The sequence below is a fragment of the Aythya ferina genome (genome assembly GCF_964211825.1).
Source record: "Aythya ferina genome assembly, chromosome: 17".
Taxonomy (NCBI): Eukaryota; Metazoa; Chordata; class Aves; order Anseriformes; family Anatidae; genus Aythya; species Aythya ferina.
In genome coordinates this window covers 14444618-14457173 of record NC_140316.1, presented here as the reverse complement: position 1 = coordinate 14457173, position 12556 = coordinate 14444618, and the positions used below count along the sequence as shown (strand labels likewise).

The window sequence follows — 12556 nt, the reverse complement described above, 5'->3', positions numbered from 1 at the left end:
ACCAGTTGGAAACTTAGTTGCTGCTATATACTGAAAAACCTAGTCTGAGAAATTAAGTCTTTTTCCTCCAAGCAACAAGGATAGAAAAGAGCTAAAAACAGCCTACTTAATTCACTCCCAATAATTTAAAAAGTCAAAAGTAGCTTTTGCTTCTCCCTTTCCTGCTTTGTTTGGGATTATTTTTTTTAAACACATCAATCTAGAGCAGCAAAGTACAACTTCCATGTACTTTGCAGGTCTCTCCGTGTATGGAGACCTGCACATCTAACGCAGTGACAGCCTTTCCAGACTACTTTACCAGACAAGCTCCCACCAGTCCTGATTCATTTGCAGACACTCTAACGAGGATGCTTGGGCTGCTATATATCTTGGCTCACAGTCACAACCAGCATAAGCCCTAATGCTCAGCTGCAAGCCTGACTACTTGTATCTGAATGGTTGATGGGAAATGATGGTTTGCAACATTAAAATAGGAAGGGCGCATCTAGAACACCAATTACAGCAGCCTCAAAGTAACGGCATTAAAAGTTGTAGTCCATACTACAAGCAACAGTATTCACAGTTTCATAATGACCAAGGAAATTACAATACTGATTGCTAACAAAAGCTTCCGTCTCTTAATTTCACCTATAGAGCAAAGATACAGGGCAACAAATCAGGGCGTCAACTCTTAATTGATAAAAGAAATCGATCTTTTCTCCTGGAAAAAGGAAACTGCAGTTTGAATCAGTAAAAGTATTTCTGTGATGTATAAAGAACTGAAATCTTAGGAAAACAGTGAAGAGGGAAATAGGTTTTTGGATTGTGCACATTACGTAGAGATGCCTTGTTTTATTCATTAGCTGTGATATCAAAAGAAATCTTGTTTGTTCATAATTCATCCCATCATCTTGAGACATTTATCAGAACACAACTGACAAGCAGTGGACTCAGACAATGGTAACCTAACTGTTCAAATGAGCTCAAGGCACTTTGTTTCTCAAGTCATTGCCTTTGATAACAGTAGCTTCCCATCAGCTGCTTCTGGGGCTCCCTTGTTCAGAAATGTCTGCAGTGAAATGTATCGGATTAAAAGCATCTCCCTTTGAAAATTTACGTGTCAGGATAGGGAATATGGCCCTGGGAAGTCTGCTTGAAATGTCTGCTTTAGAGCTGTGATGTTGACAAAATTACTACCTAACAGAACAAATGCTTCTGTAATACAAATACGTTTTGGACTGCACAACGTTAGCAGACCAACTTTGGGTAGCATCATTTTGGTACAAAACAACTCCCACAGGAGCCAGCCGTTGCCATAGAGGGAGGGGAAAGTTAAAGGGCCTGTGGTGGATTATTTGCATAACAGACAGGAGGTGCAACGAGGATCTCAGAGGAATTTTGGCAGTTTTTGTCCTCCTTCAGTTCTCAATCATTCTTCAGCCCTCAGCTCCAAACGCTGGTGCTGTACCTTCGAGTGCACACGCTCGTAAAAAAGCAAGTAAGCACTGGAAGAAAGGACTTCCTGCAAACTGGCTTTGCGAACTGTGTCATCTGAAATCCATAACCACTGATTGCTGACAGACAGCGGGCTCTTTGAAGAAGGCGGAGAGCGGCGGTAAGTCACAAAGTGTCCAGAATGCATGTCTCCGTGGTGAACTACGACTGCCATCAGACGGTAAAGGTATACAGGGGAACTGGAGGAAAAATGAGAAAAAGGAAAGAAAGGGTCACCAGACCTTGTGGATCACACATGTACCTAACGAAGCTCTCTCTTCCTTTCTCTTCAGTTGCAATTTCTTTTTGGAACAAATAAATATCTCTGTAAGAGATGTGCTGCTTTGCAATTACTTTTCAGTATACTAAACCTTCTCTGCAGTGCTGCCTTATTCTGCTGAGAGAACCAAACCACTTGGTTTAAATGTTTAATGCACCAGAGGGCTACTACGTTTTGCACAGTGTAACTGATGTAATTTTTCAGCAATGTTTTCCATCAGACGTACCAACATGCCAGCGTTTAGTTCTTACAGCACTGACTGAACAGAAAAGTTATTCTAGAAAGATGTTGTTTTAAACTGAAAAGAAGTAAAGTTGTGTCAGGTAATCCACAGATGACAATGGGTGTACTTTCAAGGACTTGCTCTACATGTACAACTGTCTTCAGAACAGATGTTTGGCACAAAATGCTTCCAGGCTACTGTTCCTACAGAGATTGCAGGAATTGTGCTCCCCATGGGAATAATAAGCAATGAGATACAGAAGAAATATTATAGAATTATCATTGGTCGCAGACAAGAAAACAAGTGAACCTTCTCAAAGGCCAAGAAAACACATTATCAGCAGAAGCATCAAGACTGGATTTACAAAGTAGAATCATTGCAGATGCAACTTAAATTGAACTTTACAATATAATTGTAAAGAAAAATCTGTAAGAGTTCTAAGATTTTCTTACAATAATTATAAAAAAAAAGTAAAAGGAAGGGGTAGTAGAAAAACAGTAAGAATATGAGTATTCAAAAAAATGACTGCTGCATCATCAATCATAGAAAGGAGATTGAATTTTGCTTGTAAGATGCTATACTCTCTTTTATAGTAGCAGAGAAATGAAGCCAAAGGCAACCACTAAAAATCAGCCAAGAGAAGAGCAAAAAAATTCTGCACAGGAGCTAGAATAGATGTTAAATTCCATGACTACAGAGCTTTCTGCTAAAGACAGAAGAAAACATAATTTGCACAGATAGAAATACAAACAGGGTACACATTTCTCACTTACCTGCATTCAGGGAATGCAGCGAGTGGAAAAGTTCCCGAGGACATTAAAAACGAAGTGGAGCAGGCACCATTCATAATGAGCGATTTAGTACCATGTGTCTGTTCTGCATCTGCAAAAAAAGTAGACATCCAGTAATTTAAATTAAGATTGCTAATAACTGCTTCTGTTTCTACTGTATCTAAAAAGTATTGTGAAGTACTGTGAAAGTATTTTGCTTGATTCGCTACATTAGCACAATCCTTTAGCAATGAGAGGAGTATAATATAAAAATAACTGCCACTGCCCTTGGATATGACACATGTGAAAATGGCCATGTGTACAAAATCCCAAATAAGTAAAAAAAAACTCAAGTTGCCTAAGTTGTAGATTTACTACAGCTAGATTTTCCAGTTGTTTTCTAAGAAGCCGCAATTCCAAGCATTCCTTCTGTGCCATTTCTGAAGCCTCAGAAGAGATCACTAACAAGCTAATCGCTAGGACTTCCTGAGGGCAACGTTAATCAGTCCTTTGGATCTAAAACATATAAGTTCTTCACTATATGGCTTTTATTTGTTTCTATGTTTTTTAATATCCAGTAGAATCAAATTAAATAATTTAAACTGAACTTTAAGCCTGGAACAAGCTATCTTATTACTTGCTGGGAAACAGATTTTTACCCATCCTCTTTGCACAGTTTAAGTAAAGATTCTGCTCTTAGAATGACATTCTGCAGATCAGATGTTTTATCACTGAAATGAAGAAAGACCTGACTTATTTTACTTTCAAAATAAATACCTGAAGGTTTTACTGCTATCCCATCCTTTGTTCCAGGCTTTGTCTCTTCAGAGTTTGTCTGATTCAGATCGTTCTGGTTTGGTTTATGAACAGGAACGTGATATTTGTAGATGTCCATGATCAGAAACTCATTGAACTGAACATGTTCATGACGTTTCAGGGGTGTGCCTTGGTTTGACCAGCTCAGTCTTTGCAGATGGATACATAAACACTGAGGGAGCTTCAGCCAAGTTCCATACAAAAGGAAAGCCGAAATACATTTTAAATTAAGAGAAACAGCTGTTAAAGTTAAAAGCACACTAATGGAATGGGTAAGTCTAATGAATAAGGGGAAAAAAAAATAAATCAATGAACTGTTGTCTATGCATTCATCTACTCTGTCTGCATTAAACTTATTGCAGTAGTATCCGTGAGTCACAATAAAAACTCACAAATTCTGAGATTTCTAATGATGCCATTACTGTTCACTAGGCAGTAGGACAGCTCAGGTTAATCATTTTCTCCAAATGGCAGAAGAAAAAAAAATAAAAATCAATAAAAATATGTTCTTGTTCCTAAAAAGTGCATATCATTTAGCTTGCAGATCTGTGAGGTAGAAATGAGGACTGCAATTTGTTGCAGTAAGACATTTGCTAACACACAGTAAGTAATAGCTTTGCACAGTAAGAGTACATGGCAGAAAAAAGTCAAGAAGTTATAAATATCTGACACTCGATGTCATGCCAGGACTAACCTTTGTCAATAAGTACATATTATTATTAACGACACCTAAGGCTCTATTAATTAGGCCAGTGCCCTGTTGTCCTTTGCATTATATGATCACAAAACAAGAAGAAACAAGAGCTTCTAATAACAATTGTACCTTCTGTTTAGCACTGTATTTTATTGTTTAACCCATCTGTATTTAGAACATTTTGAATTCTTTGAAATGTGCATTTGCAAAATACCACGCAAATAAATCTTATATATGAATCACTTTACTTACCAAGGAAATCAAGAATTAATGCAAGACACATGAACTACAATTAAGCCAAACTCATGTTTAAACACTTTGCTGAATAAAAGAAGAATATTCACATTCTTTAACCTACAGAGTCGATGCTTTGCTGAAGCAAGGCCTCAATGACTACAAATATTTGACAGGTGTACTTTTTTTTTTTTAAAGTTAAACATTAAAGTGAAATACCAAGCAGACATGAAGCAAACAAATCAAAGAAAGAAAATACTGTTTAATAGGAACAAAAAACAGACTTGGAGGGTTAGCTTGCCTCACCTTCCCTAACTTTAATTGCTTAACAAATGTTGTTCTCTGGTTTTCTATGCTCTGTCCATTCAGAGTCCCTTCTGCCTGAATCTGCAATCAAAGGGAAAAAAATAGTCATTTGATTACTTGTTCTATCCAGTTACACATAGTAATACTGCAGTTTTGCATACTGCAGACAAAAGTAACTTCTGTCGAGAGCTATGCTTAGTTCATTAATTGCATATACAATTTTCCACGAATGTTGTCAAGAGCTGTTGGTCTATCCTAATGGATCACAGTTCTAACACAAAATTAAGCAGAAATGAGCATTTAGAAAACAAACCCTGTCTCCAGGTTTATGTGTTCTCTGCCTCTTCTGTTAGTTTTCAAACAAACCATTTTGGATCTCTATTATCAAACTGCAGTCACCTGTAAAGTACTGTTTAAAAATACCAGAACAAAAAAAAAAATCTCAAGTATTATCTAGATCCAAATAAAGCATTTGTAAATTGTCATATTATTAATAAATAAAGCTTAAAAAAGAAAAAAAAGTGAGGTAGCAACTCCCTTTTAATCATAAGAAATCCCAGGCAGGCTGCAGGCTTTCCTGAAGTCACAAAACAAGGAGTAGAAAACCAAAGCCATAATTCTCAGTCAGAAGGCTTCAAATTGAGCTAGAATGTTACATAAATTAAAACTACATACTTTTGTGCAGTTGTCACACACAACATCCTTCACAGATTCAGAGGAGATGAAATGATGGAGGCAGTGATCCAGCGTCAGTGGACGACCCTTAGAACAACATCAACACCAAAATTATTTGCAGCAGTCTTAGGGTGCGTGCCATTTAATTCTGTGACAGTATTTCATAATCTCTGCCGTAAGAACCATAAAATCGCAGATTTGCTTCTGGAGAAAACTGACTAACTGGCTGAGTATAAAAAACATATAATACAGCTAACTGTGGGGATTCTTCCTGAAGCTGGATTCCACAAGGAAAACATTGCAGCCTCTAGGTATAAGCAACAGCTCTGACTCCCTGCATGCTTCCTTTTGTGGCATTTTAAATCACAAATTCCTGGGCCTGTTGCTATTTTTCCTCCAAAGTTCCAGCACCTCTTGGGTCACTTTTTGCTCTTTGTCTCTCTACACAGGAGAAATACAGCATTTCATTGAGTTTAGGCACTCCTTCCTATGCTTCCTTGTAGGATGTACACATGCTGCCAGTACGAATGGCATTATCTTCAATGATGGTATAAAATAAAACACAAATAGCAAAAAATGTGTCACAGAATCTGAATCCTCTAGCTATCCAGGAGCATATTCTGGAGATAGAAGTCAGTTTCCATGAGTGAAAGTAGTTGTTTCTTGTCTGTAAAGACAAATCTGTAGCAGACATTAGGTAACAAACTGTTACAGAACAAAGGTCCTGCACATTTTGCCCCAGAAATCTACAGTGTTTTGTCATTTAAAGTTTCTTCACAAAGCCCAAGGGAAACCAAAACAATTTCTGGTTGAAATCACTTGATCTAAAAGACTGTATTGGGTAATAGTGTGCTATTGCTGCAGAGACAGAGCACTTGAAGGTCACCTTCTGAGGCTGCCAAAAACACACGGCCCTTAGGATACGATCTGGTCTGTTCAAATTACGACGAAAGGACCAAACACTTCACCAGGAGAAAACTACTGGTGTCAAAGTCACACTTGTTGTACTAACTGGTAATTTGCCATAACACATTCCTGGTAAGGTACTGTGTTAGCCCAACAGGATAATTTATAAAGACAATAAAATAAACTCTAGCTGCTCATTTACACAGGCTGCAGCACCTTAAAAAGACACTAGTGAAGATAAAGATATGATGCCACAGCAGTAGACAGACCAGCTGGATCATCAGTAACAGATACGTACCCACACAGCTGCTGGGATACTCAGTGAGAGACTGTCAAAGGTATCATACCTCACAGGACTCTGCAAGAGAATTTTTCACATCCCATGAGCTAAAGGCTACAACAGACCATAAAAACACAAAACCAACCAACCACACAACACTGTCACACAAGACAAATGTATACCTTCTGCTGTCCATGTGTATCTGGTGGAATAGGGTCAAGAACACCCACGTTCCCCACTAGGAAATACCCGGTGCAGTGCACAAGGTTCTGCTCTGCCTGTTTCTACTGAAGCTGCCCCTGCTCACTTAAATTTATTTGCAAGTTTTTGAAAAATAAAAGTACTAAAAGTACTCTTATAGTTTGACCTATGAATGAGATTTAATTTCTGTATTTTTTTTAATCTAGATTTTCTTCATTTCCTTACTCTGCACAAATTAAATTGCAGTCTAGTTTTCCAATCTCAATCCTGCATACTGAACAAACAGCTAGTCCTAATCCACGTGAGTGGATTTTCAGGTATGATATTGTGATACCGGATAATAAATGTAGTAAGACATTTATTGGCTGTTATCCCCAGAAAGTGAATCACACTTCATTTTCTTCAGTATGTCTAGCGATATGTTCTTGTTCATCACCAATGCCATAAGTACTTGGAAAAGTAAAAGCTGTCAGTCCCACAAACCTCTGAGCTTAAACCTGCTATGTTGCAAACAAGGGATGATGATTTTACATCAGAATGCACTCTGAATCTCAGGCATCCTTTTTCACGTATAGATATTACCAGACACACTTTGTTATACCTGGTGTTCACAGTGTTTGCAAACCATGTTGCTAGTCAGCCGTCCATGAAAAGGATGCTGAGACTTCCAGCGATTTGACATAGGAGGAAGAGACCCTGAAACACAAAATTGAAATTGCCCTTTTATTTTCAAAACATCCATGTTTATCACTGTAATCCTCCCTTCTTGACTCACAGCAACAAAAGTAACTGCTCTAAAACACATTCTGTCCCACTGACAAATAATTAGTGGTATTGTATTAGTGGCTGCCCAGGGAAGTGGTGGAGTCACCATCCCTGGAAGTCTTCAAAAGACGTTTAGATGTAGAGCTTAGGGATATGGTTTAGTGTAGGGCTGTTAGCGTTAGGTTGGAGGTTGGACTCGATGACCTTGAGGTCTCTTCCAACCTAGGAAATTCTGTACAGCTGAAGAGGAAATGCAATTCAGTCCAACACAGACAGAGTGAATATACTATGACTTAATATTTGTATTTCAGGATGACAAAAAAAACAAACAAACACATACCTCTTGTTCTGCAGGTTATTTGCTTTTGGATTATTTCTGGCTGCTGCAGGGAAAGATAAAAGATACATTAACTCCACCTCAGGAAACCTTAAGTATTAAATACGTTCTTATTTCATGCCTGATATACCTTTCTTCTGTTAGAACAATTGTATGAATTTAAGTGTCGCCATATTTGAAAAAAAAAATACAAAAAAAAAAAAACCTGGCACACAATAAACTTCTAAATTGCAAAAAAGAACACTTCTAATAAAAGGAACAACTAACCTATGGAATTCTCTGCCTGAGAGTACTGAAATAAAAGCTTAACAGATTTGATAGACTTTTTTTTTTTAAATATATTTTAGACAAATAGATAAATATCTTCTGTCAGCATAAAGCTGACCACTAATATTGCCAGATAAGCTACAACGTCATCTCCAAATGGATTATTCCACAAGCATCCATTCTGCAGTTCTGAAACCTCTTTCATCTGTCAGGTCTTACAGATAAGACAAATTGGTTAGGTGGATTGCTGTTGCACGCTAGTACTTCAATCCCTACATTCAATGGATTTAGGGATGCAAAAGGCCACATGAAAGCGGGATCAGTATAAACTCAAATACATTTGCTTTCAAACTTTTTTCTTTTTTTTTTCTTCCTGACCTATTAATTCGTTCCTATCAGAGCAGTAAAGAGTTTGTAAACGAAATGAAAACAACTTAATTTTCTAATCAGACACTTTATACTTGACATGACCAGGAATCTAGGCAGACTACCAAGGAGATTTAGGAACTTCTGCTGTTAATGAAGTAACGTCAGTAAAGGAGTCACCTCCAGTGAATGCACATCAAACAAATGTGTGACACGTGGCTGACGATCCCGTTCATCTTCCAACGAGGAGGTAAGTACATGAAATAGTTCATGAGCATCCTATTAAGTAGAGGTATAAGATTTAGAGAAAGCAAAACCAGAAGAAATCCACACACACACCAAGAGTACTAATGCTCACATGACTACATCACTGCACTAAGCAATTAAAGGAAAAAATACTGCTTAGAGCCCATATTACACCTTAATAGCAGTCATTTGTACATCCACTGCAATTTTGGCAAAAATTGTTTTATATGAAGCTGAACTTCATAACATCACACATTATTAATAATATTCTGCCTTGGATAAATTCAAAAGGTACTGAAATCCTTGGAGGAAAAAAAAATGGATGCACAAATGCCAGCTTCCTCGGGCTTCAATAAAAGCATCATTGAAATCTGTGCTATTTGTTTTGGCTCTGAAACATAAAAGAAGGATACAAACGCATTTTGTGAATGAGATAATTGATTTGGTTCGCTGGCCAGCTTGATTCACTTAGTGGCTGAAAATACTGAAAACAAAGCTTAGAAATCTTGTATGTTACATGCGACTGAATTTGGAAACGTTAGTGAAGTGGAGCTCATCCCTGCAAGCAGGGTGGGACTTTAGCATAGACCCTTACAGTATAGAGAAGTTAGGGCTGTGTGCCTTCTGTTTTAATATTACTGGCTCCATTTTACCAAATCTGCCGTAATTAAGTATGAGTTTTGAAGCAGACATGGTTTCCATAACAAATATATATGCAAACTGAAAGCACCATTCCTTAATCACAGGGTTGTTTTCCTTCATTATTTAAAGCAAACTTTTTGCTTCAGCAAAGATTTGACACCCAGTGTTATTAGTACTATAGCTTCAGTTTTCTTTTATTCCTTATCTGAGCTGGGTTCCAGGCAGTCTAGCTTGAATTCTGTAATCACCTGCTCTTCAAATGATGAGATCTGCCACCTGTAAATTCTTAGAACTTCTAATAAGCAGCTGGCATCCAGGACATCATCTTCCGGTACCTCTTGACAGGATAAAGCTAAAGACATTGCATTTTAAAATGTTAGAAGGTGCCACAAAGAATGGTTAGAACACAGATCTGTTCATTTTAGGATTTATGGTACTTAGGCGTAACTGATTACCACAAAGTTATTCTTGATTAAGACAGTTAGATGATGACAATCAAACTAGAATGTATTAATTAGCATTCTCACTTGACAGTGTCACAGACTGAATACATTTTCCTCATCTAATACATATGCAAAATGAAAGGTTTCCTCAACTAACTGATACGGAGAGAATAAATAATATTAACACTGTCTAAAAAGATTCGTTTTATCCAACATAAAATGCATTTCATTTAATAGTCTGTATTTTTGACAAAATAGTAGGTTTAGAAAAAATGCTTAAACTGTATTATAAAGCATTAATTTTCTTGTATACAGATTTCTGAGTGCCCATCTAATTGTTATAGCATCTTCCTACTTATACTGAAACCATTTTTACACCATTTTCACCATTAATATTCTGTGAACAACAAATGCATTAAGGCCTGTGCAATGGGTTCCATAACCACATTTTCAGCACCCCTGCTGCCCTCTACCTCAGTTTGTTCAACCTGCTGGCAAACGGCTTCTTCTAAGCAGGGTGCAGGATGCTTGCTTGACTAGCCACTGCTTCTTGATTGCCAGGTGAGTTGAGCAAGACCTGAAACTTTCAGCTGTTGGCTATGGAAACAAACAGCTTCAGGGACACACGCAGTTGGGCCTTAAATTACTTGGGCTTAGAACAAAAATATCTCTTAGATCTCTACCTGTCTGTGAAATTTGGTTGAATTTGGTCAGTGAGTTCAAAGTTAATAGGGAGAAATTAAAAAAAAAAAGAGGAATTAGAGACCACCTGACCTTCCTTCCTTTAAGAAATAAGACTTACAAAGAGTGTTTATGCTAAGTATTTTCTTAGTTTATCACAACGTGAAAAAATTAAAGTACCTCTGAGGAGATGCAGCAAAGTGAGTGACAAGTAGTGATGCTCGGCGGATTGGTTCTGCTCTGTCTTGTATTGTGCTGTAAATTCCTCCAGCCACTTGATGAAAGACGGACATGAAGATAAGCCTTGCAGCAAAGAGTTCATAAAACAGGTGTTCCCTAAGTTCAGGAGGCCAGGTACAAGCCCTACAAATACATACGTAAGAGTTTACACCATGAAGCCTAGGCAAACTTTACTATTTTTACTGGCAAGTGTTCCATTAGGTATTGAAATCACATTAAAATTACATTATTTCAGTTTATTTAGTGCCTGCACCTACTGAAAACTCCCATACACATGACAGCATACTGTAGCTATATCCATGGTGGTCTCCAAGAGTTTCACCACTCCAAAAGCCTTTCTAAATTTTCGTTTGAAAAATATTCACTTTCCTGATAGGGATAGATTTATATCAACAACACTAAACTTCAGGATTATCTACAGATTACTGTACAAGTGGGAATTTAAAGCTGTAAACGTTTGATCTCAACAGATAGAGGGCTGGGAGCCCTGGGGTCACCGCTGTGCCTCGGTGGGGTCTGGGGAGGCCAGGATCACCACATTGAGCCAAAATCTCGCCAGGGGCTGGCTCAGGGCGCTTCTGCACAACCCCGCTTAGCCAGAGGCTTCCACTCACCTTGCACTGATGGCAACAAGAAGGTATTTTGCATCCAAAAGCACAAAATAAAATCAAAGCCTTTACCTGGAGCAGTTCGGCAACGAGCTTACCACAGAAGCAATACAAACATACTCCTAATAAGTCATAATTTTTTTAAAAAACAATTTAAACAGCGAACATTTTACTAGAGCAACAGAATTCCTTTTTTCTACACCCATTTCTTAAGGCGTTACGTTCCCAAACACAAGGAAAAGGGCCAAAAACGTCTCCTCAGCCGCGGCAAGGAATGTGGAAGCCGATAAACCGAACCCAGCGCGCTCCCACCTCTCCGGCGCCTCTTCCTCTGGGCGATGGGCCCCCACAGCACGTACACACCGGCGGCCAGCGCGGCCGCCAGCCCCCCGAGCACGCCCCAGCTCCTCATCGCCGCACCTGCAGCGGGACCACAGCGTCAGGGAGCGGCCCCGCGGGGCGAGCCGGGCCTAACGACGAGGCCTCGGCTCCCTCCCGGTGCCGGTGGCGGTGCCGGGCTCGGTCCTGACCTGGCGGAGCCGCCCCCGGCCCGCGGCTCCCCCTCAGCGCATCCCCCCCGCCGCCGCCACGGCGGAACCCGTCCCCAAGGGCTGTGGGGGAGGCGGACGGCGGGAGGGGTGCGCCGGAAGTGCTGTGGGGGGCCCGTTTAGCGACCGGACCGCCCCTAGCAACGGTTGCTAAGGCCGCGGGAGGGCCTGCGAGGCCTAGTCCGGCCCGGTTCGGTCCGGGCTTGGCCCTCAGTCGGAGTTGGGCTCCGCAGCTCGGCCCGCAGCGCTGCCGCCTTGTGTCAGCAGCTGTTGGGATTCGGGGGTCTGTTAGCAAGGGGTGTGCTGGCGTCCGAGCAGCGCTGGCAGCCGCAGATGGCCCTTGAGGGATCTCACCTCGAGGTGGCAGCTGCTGAGCGCGGCTGTGGGGCTGCTGCTGCTGCTCGCCCTGCAAAGGAATCCGGCCGGCCAAGGGTAGCCAAGGGCCTGCCCGGTGCTCCTCCGGTGCCTGGTGGTGTTCCACGTGTGACCTGTGCCGTGACAGAAGGACAAATAAATAAATTGACAAGGACAAATAAATAAAATAGACAGAAGGAC

General features: G+C 40.0%; 1 protein-coding gene across 3 annotated transcripts; it reads right to left on the bottom strand.

Moving 5' to 3' along the window:
* Nucleotides 1-790: 790 nt before the first annotated feature.
* Nucleotides 791-12033, bottom strand: USP30 (ubiquitin specific peptidase 30). 3 transcript variants are annotated; one of them, XM_084491588.1, is made up of 13 exons: nucleotides 11984-12033; nucleotides 11766-11873; nucleotides 10786-10968; nucleotides 9730-9833; nucleotides 8774-8872; nucleotides 7964-8003; nucleotides 7460-7554; nucleotides 6676-6735; nucleotides 5472-5558; nucleotides 4797-4877; nucleotides 3524-3743; nucleotides 2750-2858; nucleotides 791-1673 (listed from the first exon to the last, which is right to left on the bottom strand). In XM_084491588.1, the coding sequence occupies exons 2-13, from the start codon at nucleotides 11863-11865 to the stop codon at nucleotides 1409-1411; spliced, it is 1443 nt and encodes a 480-aa protein (XP_084347714.1). In that variant the 5' UTR covers nucleotides 11866-11873; nucleotides 11984-12033; the 3' UTR covers nucleotides 791-1408. The 3 variants fall into 3 exon arrangements, with proteins under 3 accessions (XP_084347714.1, XP_084347713.1, XP_084347715.1); XM_084491587.1 differs by having other exon boundaries at nucleotides 7964-8006; nucleotides 11984-12030; XM_084491589.1 differs by lacking the exon at nucleotides 11766-11873 and having other exon boundaries at nucleotides 7964-8006; nucleotides 11874-12033.
* Nucleotides 12034-12556: the final 523 nt, after the last annotated feature.